Consider the following 20,444-nt stretch of genomic DNA (forward strand, 5'->3'; position numbering starts at 1 on the left):
GTTTGAATACCGGTTCACCCTGATTATGTTTCTAGGTTTGTCAGCACCATACCCATACAAGTGGGTTTCACCGAAGTGGTAAACGTCTGAGACCTGTATCACTTCAGGATTTCCTCCCACATTAAGCTGACACGCTGTATTATGACTGGAATAATGTTAAAAGCGGCGTTAAAAACCCAACTGACTGACTCACTCCTACAGCAATTCAAATATGAAAGGTGTCTTAAAAGGTGTGATATTTGGTAAAATTTGGTAAGCTACCTGTTTTTATCGACATTTTACAATACAAATTTGACACATCGTACATTAATAATATTTTATTACAGTTGTTTTATGCCAAACAGTATCCTACATCAGGATCTACATCCATGAGTCGTCAGCAACGCAGTCCCCAATGCCGTCCCCAATGCAGTCTCCAACGCAGTCCCCAAAAACAAATGGAAAAAGCCAACGGCTACAAGAAAACAATATTACATGCCAATTTCTGACGTCCTTATTGACCCCACTGCTGTTGATGGTCAGCGACCTCTGGGCCACCTCAGAGTAAAAGAATTCATCTTTCATGAACATTTTATCACAGGTTGCGTTCTGATTAGAATCATTAAACCATAAATCAATTACTAACACCTCATCGTCAACAGCATCTCCACCAGTGAAGCCGTTGCAACTTCACTGCTAAAAACTTGAGGTCAACGACCTTGCGGCGGCTCTTCGAAGTGTAGAGGCAGTGCCTTCAGTATCACCAGAACTAATTGATCTCTGAAGAGATAGGCTTAGCTTTCTACATAAACAGCACCGGAGTCTAATGAAGTCCACGAAATGGGTTTAGGCTGACTTTGCATGAATTTCAGTTCGTTATTAACTCTAATTCTGTCTCTGGTGATCGATATCAACATTTTCATTTTCTATAACCATAAAGTGAATTTTCAATTTCATTTCTTAAAAGTATTTTTGAGTTGTAGCAAAGTGAAACATTTTTAACATGCTGTTAAAGTGCTAAACGTAAAAAGATTTCTGAAATTTTTGGGTAATGAAATGGCTTTGCCTTGACATCTGTAGAAGTTGGTTTAAACGCTGCTTAAAACATTATTTCGATAATATCATAGTGGGTCAGCGTGATTCGAGCCTTTGGGTGTGTGTGAGTGAGTGAGTGAGTGAGTGAGTGAGTGAGTGAGTGAGTGAGTGAGTGAGTGAGTGAGTGAGTGAGTGAGTGAGTGAGTGAGCGAGCGAGCAAGGTCCTGACAAACCTAGAACATGATCAGGACAAACCAGAATTCAAACACACGATCACAGGTTTCTTGAATTGCTGGCCTTAGACGACCGGCCCACCATGCCTCCCGATTATTGTGAAGTGCTCAGATGCTAAACCTAGCCAAACTTCAGTGAAATGGGTTGTCAAATGTCAATGTTCCATTTGGTGCAAAAGGAAAAGCGGTGCTGAAAATGATATGAATTGACTCAGCATCAACATGTCAAATGTCTTTAGAAAATTTCTTTGATATTCTAAAATTTCATTTCTTTTCAATTAGAGTTTAACACACACTATCATTTTCAGATCCGATAGGAATCCCAATACACGTTCTCTACTTGAACAGAAAATATATCATATCATATAGGCTTCTTCTACTTCCAGAATGTAATTATATTTTACGGGTTCTATCCTTAGAAATGACCCCTTATCTGGCAAAATGATGACTTAACCAGTAAAACCATATACCAGTTTAAAAAAAACTACTTTCTTCACAACCATCTAAAGCAAGAATCACCATCAGGGAATCCCAAAAGATTAATGCCCGTCTGGTAAATCCATCAATGTTATCTTGAACGTTAGCACAAACCAGCCATTGAAACCACCTGTCATCTTGGCATATTCCAAGACAAATGAAACCAATTCCAAGTTCTCTAAATATGATGAGTTGAAAAACTGATTTTCAATTTAATTTTCTCAAATGTTTAATTTATCCACATTGGATAATGAGATAAAATAGTAATTGCATGGAATTATAACTGAAATATAACAAATTGATGTAAATGAATAATTGCTAAGACAAAGTCGTGTTAACAGATGAATTCCATCACAAGATTTCAAGGACATACCTTGGTTTTTTGGTCATGGCTGCCTCCAATGTCTGTGTGATATCCACAACCACATGCACTCAGAACTTCACAGTTTTTCGGCAGAAGATGCACAGCAATTTGACCCTTAGACTGAGTGACATGCAGGGAGACACAACAATTAATTAATTAGTAATCAATCCAATAATTATCCCCCATGGAATTACAGGGATTTATTCCCCTTTCAGGCTGCTTGGCTTCCTTCCTGGCTGAGCAGACGACACTAGTAGCAGACGACACCCAGGAGCAGACGCGAGTTGTGATGGTTAGAGGAGAGCATTTCGATATCAATATACGACCGATGAGGTCGTGGACAGACCCTATGACAGGGTTGTGATTAGGAAATTGCCATTGACATCGGAATTAACTGTTTATCAACAGTGCAATTTCATCAATGAAATGTTCGGCTCATAAAAACTGCTGTAATTGGCCATCTTTCAAGGAAAATAAAAATTCACTGAAAACGTAAATATGGAGTAAGTGATTTGAGAAACTGCCAACAGTCATGGAGAGAGGCTCTTGGAAAATGGGAAATGGATCAGGATGTTTTTCACAAATTCCACTGGCGTCAGAGCAATACTGTCATGGATACAGTGAATAATATCTCAAATATACACACTGTCTCCCAACTGTGTATAAGATGTCATTTCAAGAGCACACATACACCGTGATATGAACCATATTTCTGTCTGACAGGACAACCAACAGATAGGTACACTGCATTGATATGTCCAATCTGATTACTTGCATGGATTCAGTGACAGAACCAATCCCACATGACCTTTTATAAACTCATCCCAAAATAAACTCACAGATATTTGTAATTGTCATTGTCATACAAGGGAAAACAGATTCAGAAACACATTGTCCACTTGTGCAGGAATGGGGAAGAATATACATGTTACTTCCTTGCTAGAGTTGGTGATGCTGGTGGCGGAACGTCCTATCAAAATCATGATACAGTTTCAACATGTTCCCAATTGCTCAACACAACACTGGGATATTTTTAAATCAGGAAAACGGATCTGACACAGAGTCAAAATGCAGCAAGAGTTTTATGAATCAACAGTGAGTCACATGAGAACAGGAACATAGTCTTATCTGGTTCCATTGTCAAACTTTCCTGCTTACCATGAAAACCACTTCCTCCCCAATCCTGTATCAATCCACTTCCTGTGAAACGCTATGATAACATTGTCACATCATAACTGTAGTCATACTTCACAATAGGAGAGAGCTGAGGAAGTAAAATGTTGAAATCTTGATAACACTATTTCAACATTCAGATAATTAAATGTTAAGTTTTCAACACTATGATCACTTCTTGAAACACATATTGATCGACTTTTAAAGATCTGCTACAAATCCACACACAAAACTGCAGGCAGACCACTCCACCGACAAAGCAAAAACCTTCACAATCTATATCCACCTCCTTTGAATCCAAGAATTCCAATCAATGGGGTAAAATAAATCTCCCAATTTCACTCCCACTGTCAACTTCAACCACGGCAGAGCAGCGATTGTGAGCCACCGAGGCTACGTTCCGCACAGAACATTACAGTCTCAGAGCCCGGTGCAATATCCCCCAGCTGGCCTTCCATGAAGAACCTCCCTCTCACGATATCAACATCGTAATCTGACACCTTGTCGTGCCGCACCGGCCACCTTAATCAACACAGGGGTTTAATCAGAGGCTTCAGGCATTCTTGTATGGTTTTGGGGTGAAAGATAATATATTGTTTATTATTTTGGCATCAGGAGATGAGTTGCTTTTATAGGTCTATTGTGTTTCTGTGCCAGATTTATTTTAAATTCGCAGATGCATGATTCCTTTTTAAGAAATTTTTCCAGATGTTTATATTTTTTATTACATTATATTTGTCCTTCATTTCTTTCTGGTAAATTGAAAACATTCTTTTATTAACACTCCATTAAAAAAAATTAAACTTGACCCCTCCTCATTCTTTTATTTGCATATTCATCTTGTAAAATGAGTAGAATGAACTACATCCATAAATTTTAAAAAACTATTCCTACAAAAGTCTTAATTGCATGCCAAAGTTTACAACAGATCAAATTGATGTACAATAACCTTTAACTACACAATAATGAGAATCAATACCAATGGTCCATACTCAGATCATTCCTATTCAATTACAGCTATCTACAACCTATATACAACCACCACAAACAATGATCGCTAACCACTTTACCTCCACACGGAGATAACAATACACTGATAATTGCACCACCATAATCAAAGATGAAATCAAAACAGTAGCTTCCACATGACTTGTTTTAGTGGCAATGAAAGCGTCTCTTAAAATTCAAACTCTGGCACCAATCCTCCTCTATTGACCAATGTCTTCAGACAATGCTGTGGGAAGACAAAGAACTGTGGTTTGATGTGCATCATTACACTCAAGGAGCCCAGTCTCTGTGCTCAATAAAATCTCACTACCAAATAGTCCTGAGGAGACATGTGTGTTCGATGAGCGTGTCCAAAAGGAAGCTGCCATTTTGTTTATCTGGCCAAAGAGGCATCTGGTGTTTGGATATGGCCACACATGGTTTTTTTTATGACATGGGGTAATTTTCAAGTGACCTTGTTGCCAGTTTGGTCATAAAATCTAAATCTGGTCGGCTTCAATGTCTTTTTTGCACAAGATTGCTGCTTCTTTTCTGGTTTTGCTAGCTCTGGTTCAGTGGGAGAAGTGGTGGTCCAAAACTGCATGTTTCAATATTGAGATCCCATGACGTCAGTCAGTGATATATATATAGGATGGTTGATAAATATGTGAATAAATTGCTGAATATGATAATGAATAGTTGTACAACACATCACACAAAACACTTTATTCAATTGTCAGTGATTATATTATGCTTAATATTATTATACAGAAATCAGAACCCACTTGTTCCTTGGTATATTCTGGAAAATGTAATGTATCAGGGTTAGAAATTGGCACTAAGCCTATAGTCCTTACCAAACTGCCCAATAGTAAAGGTATCCTAAGGACTCGTAGAAATTGGCCCATTTTAAGGGTTTTGCTATATGTCATCATTATAAGGACCGAAACTGTTAGTTTCTAACCCTGGAGAGGTTGAGGATTTGCAAGAATTATCAAAACAATAGTTATCTTTGTTAATAATTCTAAGAATACGACCTCTATAACATCAGGATTACTCCCAACTCCCACGCCCAATCATATTCCTCTAGTGGTTAGATATTTTTGGGAAGAAGTGAGGTTTCCCGGCCTTTGTGCTCAGAAGAGCTGTTAGGCTATTGATGCTACTGTGAGAACAACTAGTTGTGTGAAGTTGAGGACTTCTGTTGAAAATCTGAAGATTGAGTATAGTGTGGTTGCAGCCCAAAATCAGGGCCCACTTGCACAAAGCGATCTTAGCGTCCAGATGATCATACATCCCATACTTTAACATAGGCTTACAATAGTTGTAGCACTAAGATCGCTTTGTGCAAGTGGGCCCTGGACATATGGCAATGATGATGTAACAGAGGTAGAGGATTTGCATGGATTTTATCCCCCCCAAAATAAATGTTCCCCAACAATTCTTTAAAGAAATAATTATGCTTCAGACTGTTGAAGATCTTTTTTGTCTGCCATGGAAATAACATGGAAATGTTGCAAGGTGTTTCTCTTAAAAATGTACTCAGGCTCATAATCTTAATTAAAATAATATCTGTTTTTGCAGCTGCAGTGAAAAAAATATCAAATCTCCAGTCAAAATGCCAGCCCTAGTTATGCACCATGACTGTGGAATATATTTATTTTATAAATAAAAAAATAATCTAGTAACGCATACAAAAGCAAGTCTAGCCAGCTCTAGCTAGCTCTATTCCACATTAATCAGCAAAGGGAATTTTTTATTTATTTTTAGAGTCAAGAAGCATATTGTGTATTATAAGATTTCAGAGACTTAATGTTAGTCTATGCCAGCCCCTTCTCCCCCTCATGTATTAAATGGTCCGTCCCTTATGAATGTATGTTGTGCATCAGGGAACTACACTACACACGGCACTCTGTATGATCGTTGTTATATCGTGGCCTGGCATGCATCTTATACAACAGTGTGAATCAGGAAGTGAATATAATCTCCGATGTTCATCGACATTCAGACAAACGTGCACTGCCATGCCGGATTCTACAACAGTTTAGCAAGCGCGCATGGAATGGACTCACCCCAGGGTAACGTTCTGTATTCTGACTTTGGTTAAGGTACATTTCTGTATATCGAAAAGTACCTGGGGTACATATCTGTAGTACCTGGAAACCCCTTCAGCCTTAATAGTGTCCCTCCTTCAGAATTATATCTGTGGGCTTTTCTACATCAGATCAGCACTGGAATAGTTTCTAGGCACCAAATGTAAAATAAAAAAAATCATTTTGTTTCAAAAATATGATGTCAAGTAGTTTAATGTTATTCTAGCAGAAAGTTCTGTTTTAGGAAATGCCATTCATGCACTGCACGCTTGGAAATTATAAACACCATAACGCCTCTTAAATGTCCTGGTATGTAAATCAGTGTTATATGTTCACCATCTGTGTCAAGCCATTTTCTCTGTGTGGTCATGCTTTATGAACTTCTGAGAAATAAATTCGCAACACTGGATCCTGGAGCGCCAGATTCAAGGTCTGAAATCTCCATTAGTTCTGCTTCATTTCCACAAAATCATGACAAGACACATCAATTAACTTTAACAAATTTATTTTCCCATTATTTTGAATAGTAAGCTGCTGATTATACGCAAGTGAGGGACGTATCAGATGTGTCGTGGTGGTTGTAAGGAGAAAAACAACGTCTCACTCGTGTTAATGTAATTGATAGTGGTGAAACACTTCTGATCATTTACAGAAGTGAATTCCCTGTACAACTAGGTTAAACACCCTATGTGTATCGGCAAAAAACATTCACCACTTCCTGTTTGCTTGTGGTTCCGTTCAGTCAATCCACAATCAGTATTCGTGAATCCAATCAACCAGAATCTATCAATCCATCCTATCACCATCAATCCAGTCAATCATCATCCATCCATCATTCCAGCCAATCACAATAAATCCAGTCAATCGCCATCAATCCATCATTCCAGTCAATCACCATCAATCCAGTCAATCACCATCCATCCATCAATCCAGCAGATCACCATCAATCCAGTCAATCACCATCCATCCATCATTCCAGCCAATCACCATCATTCCAGTCAATCACCATCCATCCATCCAGATCACCATCAATCCAGTCAATCACCATCTATCCATCATTCCAGCCAATCACCATCATTCCAGTCAATCACCATCACCATCATTCCAGTCAATCACCATCCATCCATCAATCCAGCAGATCACCATCAATCCAGTCAATCACCATCCATCCATCATTCCAGCCAATCACCATCATTCCAGTCAATCACCATCCATCCATCAATCCAGCAGATCACCATCAATCCATCATTCCAGTCAATCACCATCCATCCATCATTCCAGCCAATCACCATCAATCCATCATTCCAGTCAATCACCATCCATCAATCCAGCAGATCACCATCAATCCAGTCAATCACCATCCATCCATCAATCCAGCCAATCATCATCAATCCAGCCAATCACCATGAATCCATCATTCCAGTCAATCACCATCAATCCATCATTCCAGCCAATCACCATCAATCCAGCCAATCACCATCCATCCATCATTCCAGCTAATCACCATCAATCCATCATTCCAGCCAATCACTATCCATCATTCCAGCCAATCACCATCCATCCATCAATCCATCCAATCACCATCATTCCAGCCAATCACCATCAATCCAGTCAAATCTAACACTAACACACACACACACACACACACACACACACACACACACACACACACACACACACACACACACACACCCATGATATGGTGAAACCCACAGAAATGAGGGTATAAGGAAGTAGTGTCCTTGTTTATTTCAGGAACAACATAAGCCTATAGGACAGATGTACAAGGCATCAGAATTTGAGCATGTGTACTGACAAACCTAGAACAACAATCTGAACTGGGATTCAAACGCATGATCATAGAATTACCAAAGGATGCACAGCAAATTGTGGCAACCAAGTTATCTGTGCATACATACAAATATACATCACACAAATGTGCTTCCTTAAAACTGAGATTCCTCCGGTACTGTCGTTACCATGGGCAACTTACTTGATCTTGACACAAGGACCCTTCACTTCTTCCAGCTTAAAACTACATATAACACTCAATCATTGCTCAGTTGGTGATACCAGCCCCTACTATGGATGACATAACCTTATTCTAATCACAAATAACACTCTTTTAACTTTCCATTAATCAAATCTTGAAAGAGTAAATATACTCATACAGGGACAAGCTTTTCCAACACAAGCCCCTACTCTGTATACATCTTCAAATTCCAAAATGGCCACTCACACAATGGGTCCAGCTAATGCAGGGATGCATGTATTGATCTCACCAGTTCCAATAACTTGGAATCCTGGCTCGTTGTCTTTGTTCGACACATCGGCGAGACACACTATTGAGGGATTCTCTGTCCATGTCTGCAATTTGCACTCTGCTCACAAATTGACATGCCGTGTAAATTACGACACTGTGTATCAAGCAGTGTTTATAACAGGGAGGCTATTACCATGCTTTAGAGTAAACGACCAGGATGAAAATGAATGCATAACTGAGAAAACACGTTTTCAGAAAAATGTTGACTAAAGCGGAAAGTCAAAAATTGTGCTGGTATAAAATTCAGAATTTGTACAGACAACCTTTGGCAATATTAGGGGACTTGGTTGATTGACATACTAATCAAAAGAAGTTAAGACACCCAATTCTTTCATATCATAATCTGTGAAAGAATCAGTTTCTTTAACTTTTTTTGAGTAGCATACAAATGAAGTAAAACAAAATATTCTGAAAACAACCTTAATATCGCCTAGTTATATACCGTATTCGACGTAATAAGCGCCCCGCTCTAATAAGCGCCCACAGCGATATTTGCTAATACATTGGTTAGTGAACAATCCCAGTTACCACCCCTTGATCAATGTACACAACACTTATTTATTCGCGTATAATACGCACTTGTTTGTTATTTGCACCCTTAATTAATTACCAATTAAATTCCGAAAAATGTATCTCTCGTTTATAAACATTTCTGGCTGTCAGTATAAACAACGAAATTTATCTTTCGATTCTGTTTTTTTTTTCAAAATAATATTCTAATAAGAGCCCCCTACTTCTAGTTTTGAGAGTGCCCTGGGTGCTTATTACATCGAATACAGTAGTAACCTTTCAACTATTTCAAATACCATCATGATTTCAACTTGTTCCATTTAATCTGAAGAACTAAACAACAACTGCAATGATATATAAGTCAACCTTTTCATGTTTCACATCCTCAGCTTAAATGTAGCCATTAACCGCAACTTTCACCGCAAAGACCCAGAAAAAAAATATTGACCAGAGGCTAAGAGTCACAGATGCAGGTGATGTCCTTAACACGCCGGTCTCGTAAAGTGACCCTCATAAGATGACTAGCGCTGAACAACAACAGGAAGATGAAGACAGTAACCAGCTCTGCATGGAGTTCTATTGTAAGGCAGACCGTAGTCTCGGGGCGGAAGTCAAGCCAAACTGCTTCCTGTGTGTGACTGAGCACGCTCAAAACATGGTGATAGATTGCTATGGTACGGAACAATGCTTCTGACACGGAAATAATGATACAATTATGTGGTAATGTCCTCCAAAGAAAAAGCAGGAAACGTTGTGCATGTATGAGCTATTGATAACATCGCAACTCAAATGAAAAAATAAGCCAGGATAATATTTTACTTTGGCTCATATTCGCATCCTTTTCACATACGCCCATCACCATCATCAGTTAAAGGGAAAAAAAACAGTGAAAAGGAAAGATAAAATCAAATTAATACAGCCATTGTTATTGCAAAATGTTTTCCAAACATTAACACAGTTAAAGCCAAATACACACAAAATAAACAAAAAAACTTTTTCATTAAGTTCTGTTTCTTTCTGAATGCTAAGGACTACTGTCAGCTTTGTACAATTAGGAAATTAATTTCATGTGCAACAAACCATCCATCTGTACCTACTTCAAATACTCTTAATAATTTAGGAAACATGGATGAATAATGACAATCTAACAATTGGGTGTTATGTGTGAGTGAGTGAGTGAGTGAGTGAGTGAGTGAGTGAGTGAGTGAGTGAGTGAGTCTTATCATTAGATATTAAAGTGTAGTCCTAACTGAAAAAAAAATTCTCCACAACCATGAACAATAATCACGTTATACCACATCAGACAAGCCAACCAGTGGTTGATAGCATGAGCACAGACCCAGGCCACAGGGTATAATGACACACTGTAACCTCCCATTCTTTAATGTCATAACATTAAGTACAGGGTACATTGAACCTATTCAACACCGAAACACCCAAATAAAATTCAAACCAAAAAATTAATTAAATTAAGGTACAAAAATGGACCCACATAAACTATCAACTTGGCATCACCGAACACGATAAAATAAGTTCTTACAGAACAATCTAAGAGCTTAGTAACCTTGGAATGAAATTAATCATCAGACACATAAGACGCCATTAAAAACAAACTACAAGAGATTATTAGTTCCTATTTCGAAAGGTCATTACATTATGAGATACTTTCGAATTGGTTCTGTGCCCTGCAGAAAACTAATCTCACCATTACATCTCAGAATAGAATATCGTATCAACTTTTACATGCTTTAATCTATAAATAAACAACCTCCCACACACAATATGCTTCGTACAAGTCTGACTTAGTCACGAAGGAGATTTGCTGACAAAAGCAAAATTGTCTCCAAAGCTCCAGAGAGCATGTCGGAAACATGTTGTCTGAAATCTGTTATGTATAAAGGTGGGAGAATGTCATGATATCACCTGTTAAGATAGACATTAGACTTGCCTAAGTCTCTTAGGAAACTGTCTGGTGACACCCCGCCGTGATATTGCTGGAATATTGCTAAAAACGGCGTAAAACCATACTCACTCACTCACTCACTCTTAGGAAACTGATCAGTCATTTAAATCATAATTCACAGATCATATGAATAATAACAAATTGTCCCTATAAAAAGACTGGGCCCTTTCCACAATGTGATCTTAGCGGTACGATTACCGTAACTTCCATACTTTAACATAGACTTATGACAAGAATAGCATTAAAACGATAGTAACTCTGATACTTTAACATAGACTTACGACAATAATAGCACTAAGAGGTCGTAACTCCCATACTTAAACATAGACTTACAACAATCGTAGCACTATTTTTGAGGAACGCGGCCCTGGACACAGTCTGTGGCCATGTATTAACATACAACTAATATTTGTTAATATCAGCCAGCACCACTTAGTCAAGACTTGATTTCACTACTTCAAGTTCATCAAACATGCATAAAGATGTTATTATATAACATCAACCACATAATTTATGTCCACCATAAAATTTGGCCGACTTAAAAAGAACGTTAAAAAGACTTTTAGCCATTTGGCCCAAAGTCCCTCTTTAACAGTATATACTGATATACTGATATTCTGATATTCTGGTTCTAATCATCATTGTTTCGCTGATAACAAACCTAAAACAAACATATCATATTCGACATAATAACGCCCCGCTCTAGTGAGAACCCACGACGATATTTGCTAATATATTGGCTAGTGAACAATCCCAATTAGCACCCCTTCCGATTGATCAATGTACACAAGACTTATTTATTTGTGTATAATATGTACTCGTGTGTTATATGCACCTTCAATTATGGGCAATTAAAGTCTGGAAAATATATCTGTCGTGTATAATACACACAGACTTTTCTTTTCTATCATTTCAGTCTGTCAGCATAAACCACAAAATTTACGATCCTTCAACTCTGTTTTTTTTTTCTCTCACCAAAATCATATTCTAATAAGAGCCCTCTATTTCCAATTCTGAGAGCACCCTGGTCACTTATTACGTCGAATATGGTAACTAAATATTTCCAAGCAATTAAGAACAATTTCAGTATTTAATTATTCATTTGCTGAAAATGAACAAATTCTCTGTGCTGCTTACTATTGCATATTAAATGTACAAATAACACAAGAATATCGTGATTTCAGAGACTAAATATTAGTCTTACATGAATGGTAAAAGATTATTTGAGGGGTTTTTTAATCTGTTTTGGATGGTTTATTCTAAGAGAAAACAAACCCCAAACAACCAAAACAACCAAATACAAACAAACACAGGACACATGATCATATAACACACATAATCTTTGAAGGGCAAACAGTCTAGTGCTAAAACTTCAAGCCTATCAATTTAAGTCCCCCTTCCATACTAAATCACAAGGACCCAACGACTCCATCATAAGTCCCGACGTCTGCTCTGTCAAGAATGTCAATAACTAAGGATTTCGATCAACACTGAATAAACATATATGGACAACATGTGATAAAAGACTAAATAGTACTCACATGGACTGAACTTGAATCATGACTAATCATACAAATCAAACATTCAATACTGGATGCATGTAACCATATACTACCTTCCCACAACTGTTGATGTAAATCAGTAAAATTAGCAGCACTTGGCAACAGAGTTGTGCCAAGGGCCTACTTAGCAGTTTTTGCAAGTAGCACATGTTGAGTTATAATAAACTGCAACAATAACAATGTCCTGTAATGTATACACGATCGAGCAGGAGGGGGCGGGGGTCAGGCTTGTACCATGTCAAGTGCGATGTTCCTGCTGGGGAACGTCCCCACTGTGCCAACTGGGGGGGACCACGCCGCAACTCGTACCAATGACTGTTAATTACATTTCACCAACTTGAAGTTTATTCCATAACTATCTTCATCCTGGTTTGTTTAAGTATCCAAATTGTTTGCAGAGTTATGTCCCTTTGTCAAATCAGGATCTGCTCATTAAGGTTCAAAGTCAAGAACTGCACTGATCTAGGTTCATGGTAAACATCTACAAACTTACTTCCTGAAACTTAAGGCTGGACTGCCTCCAGACGTTAGGAGATAGAGTATCTGCCAGGAGTGCAGAGGGTCGTGGTGTTTTCATCACAGGCTTCATCATAATAAGGCAATATAATAACTGATTGTCACCCTGTCTGGCACACAAGAACTGATCAAGTCTCAGTGTCAGTATACTGTGTCTGAGTGGGGTATGTCTGATCAAATCTCATTAAAATCAGATCTTAGTTCTCGCTAAACAAAGATCTTTGGACATCCCACTGGTCACGTGAGACCAACCTTTAAGAAACTTTGATCGACCAATGGGATGACTGACAGTAAGTCGACATTAGCCAATCAGAAAGCAGCTTTCTCGTGCTTTAGTTTCAAACTGGCGACTCTGCTTTAAAACATATTTTCACAAATTCTCAATTATAAATTTGAAAACTGACAAAAGAACATTCCGGAACGGCTAATAGATTATATGGATTCAGTCCTAAAACCTGTAACTGTAGTTCAGAATGCCCAGTGTTCACATTTTTTAGGTTGCATGATTAGAAAACACACTCTGACTGTCACTTTCATGATCTTGTAAACGATGCTCTGATTGGTCGGATGAAAGGTCGTTCTGACGTGACCCGTAATGGGATGTCCTCAGATCTTTGTTTAGCGGTAGCAAGAACAAAGATCTGATTTCAATGAGATTGTGTCTGATCCAGACCTGAACATCTACACACGGCCATGATAAAGTACAAATATTGTTGAGGTCAGCACCAAACAACTACAGGCCTGCATATTAGCAACACGCCTACTTAACACAAGGTCCACGGTCGTAACACGATTTCATCACTAAAATATATAATATGAAAAAACTAAAATACAAAAAATAGCATGTACAGTTATATAAAGATTACAACCACCAAAGGAAAGTTCAAGAGCTTCAGTCCTGACCCTTATACCATATAAGGTCAAATAGATCAAGTGTACTAGGGAAACAGAATACGAAAATAAACGCAATTATGTCTCAGTAACCTGACCCCCCTTCAAGTTCAATGGAAACTTCAAAGACAGCGTATATGAAATGACAGATTAGATATCATTCTTCATACAATAATGCCAAAAGTTAAGTAGCAAAAACCATTATTATGAAGGTGAGGTGAAATTGGGTTTAACGTCGCGTCCAAGATTATTGCACTTATATAGCGACGTGCATATACGTGTGTGTGTGTGGCTGCTTGTACCAGTCCGGACTGATGCCGATTTATAGTGCTAGCTCATTGAGATACCATGCCGCAGTTTAACATGAATACTCCACTCAGACACAGTATACTGACTCCGAGCCGACCAGTCCTTGTTTTAGCCCCTTAATGTCGAGTGCCAGACAGGGTAACAACAAGTACCATCTTTTAACGTCTTTTGGTATGACGCGGCCGGGGTTCGAACCCCGGACCTTCCGCTCTCCGGGCGGACGCTCTACGACTAGACCACGGAGGCAGCTCATTATTACTAAGACTGGGTCCTGGAAAGTAATCACAATTGTGTGCAATACTACCCAGTGCAAATAGGAAATATGAGATAAAGACACTTACTATGAGAACTGACTTTGAAATAAGATTCTGTTATGCTGGTATATTATTTCAAACACTGTAATTTGTAGCTAAAAATGTCCCCGGCAAATTTCATTACCTATTAATTAAATACAAAAAAACAATACCTAGTCAAGATATTTTATGTCCTATTTTTCTAATAGTGCATAAGAGCTCAAGAGCCTCCCCTGGCCAAGGAAAGGTCATGAACAGTTACCTTTCATCAGTAGAGGAAATATTAAATCAAATATTAAAATCTCCTGTTATTATATTTCACGATTTACATTCCATCAGTTTATGAAATATTATTGTTTCAGGAAAAACAAAAGTCCTTGTAGCATTAAATGTCATCATGTAACAAAACAGTTAAACAAAGAAATGAAGTTTTCATAAACATATGACAGTCACCTTTATAACCGGTGAGATGCGAACGGTATTCATACACACCGACACCTCCCTGGACCGATAACTTTCTCTACCAACTATCCTGAATGTTAAGTCATTGCAGATAAGATCAAGTGAGTGAGTTTGGTTCAAGCCTGTCTGAACATTATTTTAGTTGCATCTTGACTTGTTAGTTGAATGTGAGAGAATGGACATGGCTACCACTTAAATAAATCCACCAAGGCTCCTCCTCTCCCCATTCCTCCCCCCCCCCCCCCCCCCCCCCCCCCGTGAAGATCCGGGTTAGAATTGCTCTTCAGCAACCAATGCTAGTCATAAGAGCCAACACCATAAGTTCATGCTGTCAGGCTCGCTGACTCGGTTGATGCATGTCATTGTATCCAAGTTACATAGACCGATGCTCATGATGTCAATCACTGGATTGTCTTGTCTCGACTTGATCAATTACAGACCTCTATCACGTAGCTGGAATATTGCTGAGTATTGCGTTTAACAACAAACAAACAAAAGTATGATGCTAAAATAACAATGGTCATAATTTGGGCTATTTGGGATTCGAACCTGTGATCAGTGGATCCAAATGTGCCAAATAACCTGCAGTGTTTGTTGACATACTCACTCACTCACCCAAATATTGGGAAAACTTGTTTGTTGTGTAAGAATACATCACATCAATGCATGAAGCCGACTAAAAGTAGTCCCTGAAAGATGACCTCATTTGCATACTTATCTGATGGTGATATGAAGTTTATCAGATTGTTTTATCAATATCACTGTCCATTATATAGAGAATCTCACCAGAGTGTCTTTTGATATCAAATATATCAACACGAGTTGATAAAAGTTGAAAAATTCCGAGGCTTGCCGAGGATTTTTTCCACTTTTATCAACGAGTGTGGATATATTTGATGTCAAAAGACACAAGGGTGAGATTTTATTTATCATCCAACATCATTCTTCCAACTTTTTCAGTTTGTAGACAGTTATAAGCAGTGTCTTAAGTGTAAAGAGTACTGCTTACAGCTTCAGTAGCAGAGCCATTTATGTCATTTGATTGTGATGTCATGGTAACCAGTGACATCACAATGGTCTGCAAAGCATTGTGATGTAATTTCATTGCAGTGATATCTACAGTGTAGATATCTCTTGATCTCATCCAAGCGATATCTCCTGTGGGAGCCAGTTTTGGATGATAAATCATAATATCCCCATAAAATTTTGAATACATACATAACAAATCTTCCTCAACCTTGACCTATGGGATTTGTCTTTTTTCACCAATTTCAAATACTGCTACACGAATGCAACACGTTTGCTTTGAAGTTCACAATCACGCCAAGCCATCTTATTGTCTATAGGGATTCTCATAAATCAGCGCCCTCTGTCACAGCTGGGCTCAGCAGATAGCCCTGGTAGGCAGATCGATGTTTGACACTTCAATTATTGTAAACAGCTCTTGACATAGATCACTACCATACCACTGACAAACAACAGCCACTGGGAGAAAGAAATTAATTGAAACAAAAGTGTCCATTAACAATAATCCTTATCCTCGAGTCCCTGGAAAGTTGTTTTCATTTCCTATCATTTTGTCTTCCTTCATGGAGTTCGACATTTTGTGGGGGCTTGTTTTTAATATAAAAAATGAATACCCGAAAACACTGGAAAAATTAACCTTAGCTCAGGTTTTACATTAAAATTGGTATTTGGATGTGTTGGCAAAAATGAACTGTGGATTCGTAAAAAAAGGTTGAGTTCCAAAGAAAGAAATTGTATGTCTGTGCTTTCCTCCCTAAAGCTAACGTGCTGCGATAGAACTGAAATAGTGTTCCAATAAGTATTAAACTCGCTCGCTCATTCACTCACTCACTCACCTTGAACATATAAAATTGATGATACCTACTGCAGTCCTTCACTCCTGCCAGAATAACAACAAAATTTAATATGTTAAAAAAAAAAAAAATTACTTTTCAACTACCACCTGAAAAAAAATAACTGAAATGGTCGTCAAAATATTTCAAGAAAAATATATTTCCAGAACTCACATGATTTGTTTTAGTTGTGCAATTAGAGCAGCAATTTGCTTCAATTAGAACTAAACTGACCAATTTCTCGGTCAATCATAGCATCCTTGACAGGTGAGAACAACAACATAAGAAGATGATGATACTCAATTTTTCTACCGTCCCAGTGTACGGAGAGAGACTCTATCATGATTCAAAGGCATTTAGTTTGTAATTACTACATCTGTCATGAATTCTAAATAAGCACTTATCACAGTGTCCCTATTATATTTAGGCAACACTTGTGCCAGACTCAGCAACCAGATGCTCATAAAGTGTCTTGAGCTATTCACAAACCTAATATAAACGGGTCTGGGAGCTATTTTTAGATTCCCGAAATTGTCCAATCAATAATGGTGGATGACTTTTCGGCTAGTGGTCTTAACAACCGACAACGGCAGAATACGGAACCAGAAGTCAGTCTAGACTCGGACCGTCAAACCTCGGCCATTATTACTGTCATAAAACACCATCTACTTTTGCGTGGAGCCGCTTAGATGGGACTGTAATTTTGAAAAGACTAGTGTCAAGATCGAAGAATCGTCAAAGGTTCTACTCTAGATTCTCCAAGGAAAGTTATACCTGTTTTGTGGGAGAATTTATTTATACAGTATATATACGTTTTACATGAAATTTATTTCATTAAATGAACGTTTTATACGTTAGAGTATTTAACATCACAAGCATCTTCTACAATTGACTAAAAATGGTGCACAAATGTCCAACAAGAATTATGTCCATATTCATCATTCATAGATGTTTGGTTGATTCTAATACAGCACTTGGGAATATGCCAGCTGTATGATGTCAGTCTGTAAATAATTACGTCTCACAGTGTTTGTCATGGTGAGCAATGATCCACGTCATCAGGGTACGATGACACGCAATCGTCCCAGAACCTGACCACGTGATCCATTCGGTTGCCTCTTGGGACCAGCGTAGGTTGTCGGGGGCCAGTTCTAACTTGGAATCCTGATGGCGTAATGGGTAGGAAATCATAGCTTGTTCAAGCTATTAAAATGCTTTACACTTTGAAATAGTGCCTGATTGATAAAAAACTGACAATAGCACAATCACAGAGACACAATTGCTTCAGGCCTCTGTAACACACCATACCTCTCTCAATCGTTACCCAAAACTAACCGCCCCCTACGTCACACAATAACATAACACAACAAAGAATGTAACGAATGCAAGGATACAAATAAACCTCAAGAATCCAACTAACCCGGGGCGGTCGGGTAGCCTAGTGGTTAAAGCGTTCGCTCGTCACGCCGAAGACCCGGGTTCGATTCCCGACATGGGTACAATGTGTGAAGCCCATTTCTGGTGTCCCCCGCCGTGTTATTGCTGGAATATTGCTAAAAGCGGCGTAAAACCATACTCACTCACTCACTCCAACTAACCAAGAAGTGACAGTGTGTGGAATACAAAGGGAGATAACTCCATCATAGGATAATGCAAAGGCCACTAGAAAATATGGTCAGAATATAACTTTACAAATGTTTGCCACTGATCCCATGATCATTAGCTTCTGACAACACTGGGAATTTCAGCACCTTAAACAGCCTTGCTCCGAGGCTGTACTTAAAGAAAAGTTCATCAATATGTAGTAATTCTATCCTCCTAATAGGCAAGTCTAGTTATGTGGACAGTACAACGACACCAGTCTCTCCTAGGGACAACTTGTTCTTATTATTTACATAATCTAGAAATTATGATTTAAACTTACAATTATTGCCTTAGAGACTTGTGCAAGTCTACGCCTTAAACAGCTGGATCTTCTGTACCCAAGAAAACATTGTTAAAAACCTTAGAATAAGTAAACTATACATACCAACTCTCAGACAAACAGGAACTATATGGAATATTGTCGCTGCATGTGCTATATAGCCAATAACACTGTCACCAGGTGTGACAGTAAGTGTCACTAATTGGTGGTACCCTCATACTGTGGAATAACATCATTTATCAAACAGCAATGATCATGGCAAAACCTACAAATCAAAATGATATATGGAAATGGACTATCATGTATTAACACTGACAATCTGGCACATAAACACCAACCCTCAACCTATAGTTTGATTACAATCTTCATAACAAATATTTCGTGCATCTCATGTGTTTGTTTTATTGAAGGATAATATTTTAAAATGATTATTAATACATTACAACACCCCAATTAATGATCAGGACTGTTTCTTCAATCAGGAAACCAAACAACAAACATACTGACACCCAAAACCAAGACTGACTCCAAATGTACTTGAGGACTGTTTCATTATACGATGGATCCTTCCGCATTGGACCAACATACGTCTTGATTTAGCTGAGGGGTGAAGTAAAGCCTTATTAACGATGTGACGCACGACGTCACTGTGTGGGCTGACTTTGAATAGGGAGAATGAATTCTGTGGCTATCTGTAGGGATTTGCCTAATCTTCGCCTCAGATTGAGAGGGCTTCAATAGTAGTCCCTCCGGTTAAAACAGCCGTGTTGAAAACACAAGGAGATGCTGAAGATGCAGCAATAACTCCACTTGTACCTTCGGTGTTTGGTCAGAAACTGTGTTAATATTGTAGTGTGGGGGAAAAGGCTTGTATTAATGGCATCCTCTTTATCGTACAAGATTGGAGGGTTATTTACAAGGTACAAAATGCGAAGCCCATTTCTCTCCCATGACAATGCTGGAATATAAATGTGGGACAAAACCCAACTCACTCATGGAAACAAATAGGTTGCGATCAAATTTTGTTGTTTTTGGTAGCTTTACATTGTATCCTATTTATCAAGTATATTTCCTGAAGGTTATTTGAACTTTGTTACTGATACAATACTGATTACTGAGTTTTTAATCATGTCCTGTGGCAATCACTTGTTAGCAAGGCTTTCGGAGGGTAGGTGTTCCTTTCAGCACTAGTTGGCTCTACTGGCTTGTAGATTCTTTGATGAATCTTCCACAGTGTTCCATAGTCACAAATGTACCAGTCGATTAGAATTCATTTTGGTTCATTTCTATAATTGGTTAATGAGGGGTTAAGCAGAAATAATTTTTGAAAAGAGGTATTTTGATGGTTTAACCTCTCAGCATGGTTAATTTCTACTTGAAATCTGCTTAATTTTGCATAACGAGACTTATATAAATGCTTTTATATTGGCTAAGTATAACTTCAAATGCAGTACTTTCAATTAAGGTCTTTGAGCTTTTAATCATGATCCG

The 20,444-nt window shown here is 38.3% G+C and overlaps 1 protein-coding gene across 11 annotated transcripts in view; it reads right to left on the bottom strand.

Annotated features, from left to right (window-relative positions):
* Positions 1–20,444, bottom strand: part of LOC139471376 (rap1 GTPase-activating protein 1-like) — a 326,858-nt gene that overhangs the window by 77,427 nt on the left and 228,987 nt on the right. The window contains exon 1 of one of the 11 annotated variants that reach the window (XM_071253717.1): positions 2,098–3,220. The exons of the other annotated variants lie outside the window; for them this stretch is intronic. Coding sequence (XP_071109818.1) covers positions 2,098–2,114 — 17 coding nt within the window. The 5' untranslated portion in view covers positions 2,115–3,220. Of the gene's footprint in view, positions 1–2,097; positions 3,221–20,444 lie in introns of those variants that run through there. 11 annotated transcript variants of the gene reach the window in all.

The sequence above is a fragment of the Haliotis cracherodii genome, unplaced genomic scaffold, assembly GCF_022045235.1.
Source record: "Haliotis cracherodii isolate W230 unplaced genomic scaffold, xgHalCrac1.p SCAF_22, whole genome shotgun sequence".
Classification (NCBI taxonomy): domain Eukaryota; kingdom Metazoa; phylum Mollusca; class Gastropoda; order Lepetellida; family Haliotidae; genus Haliotis; species Haliotis cracherodii.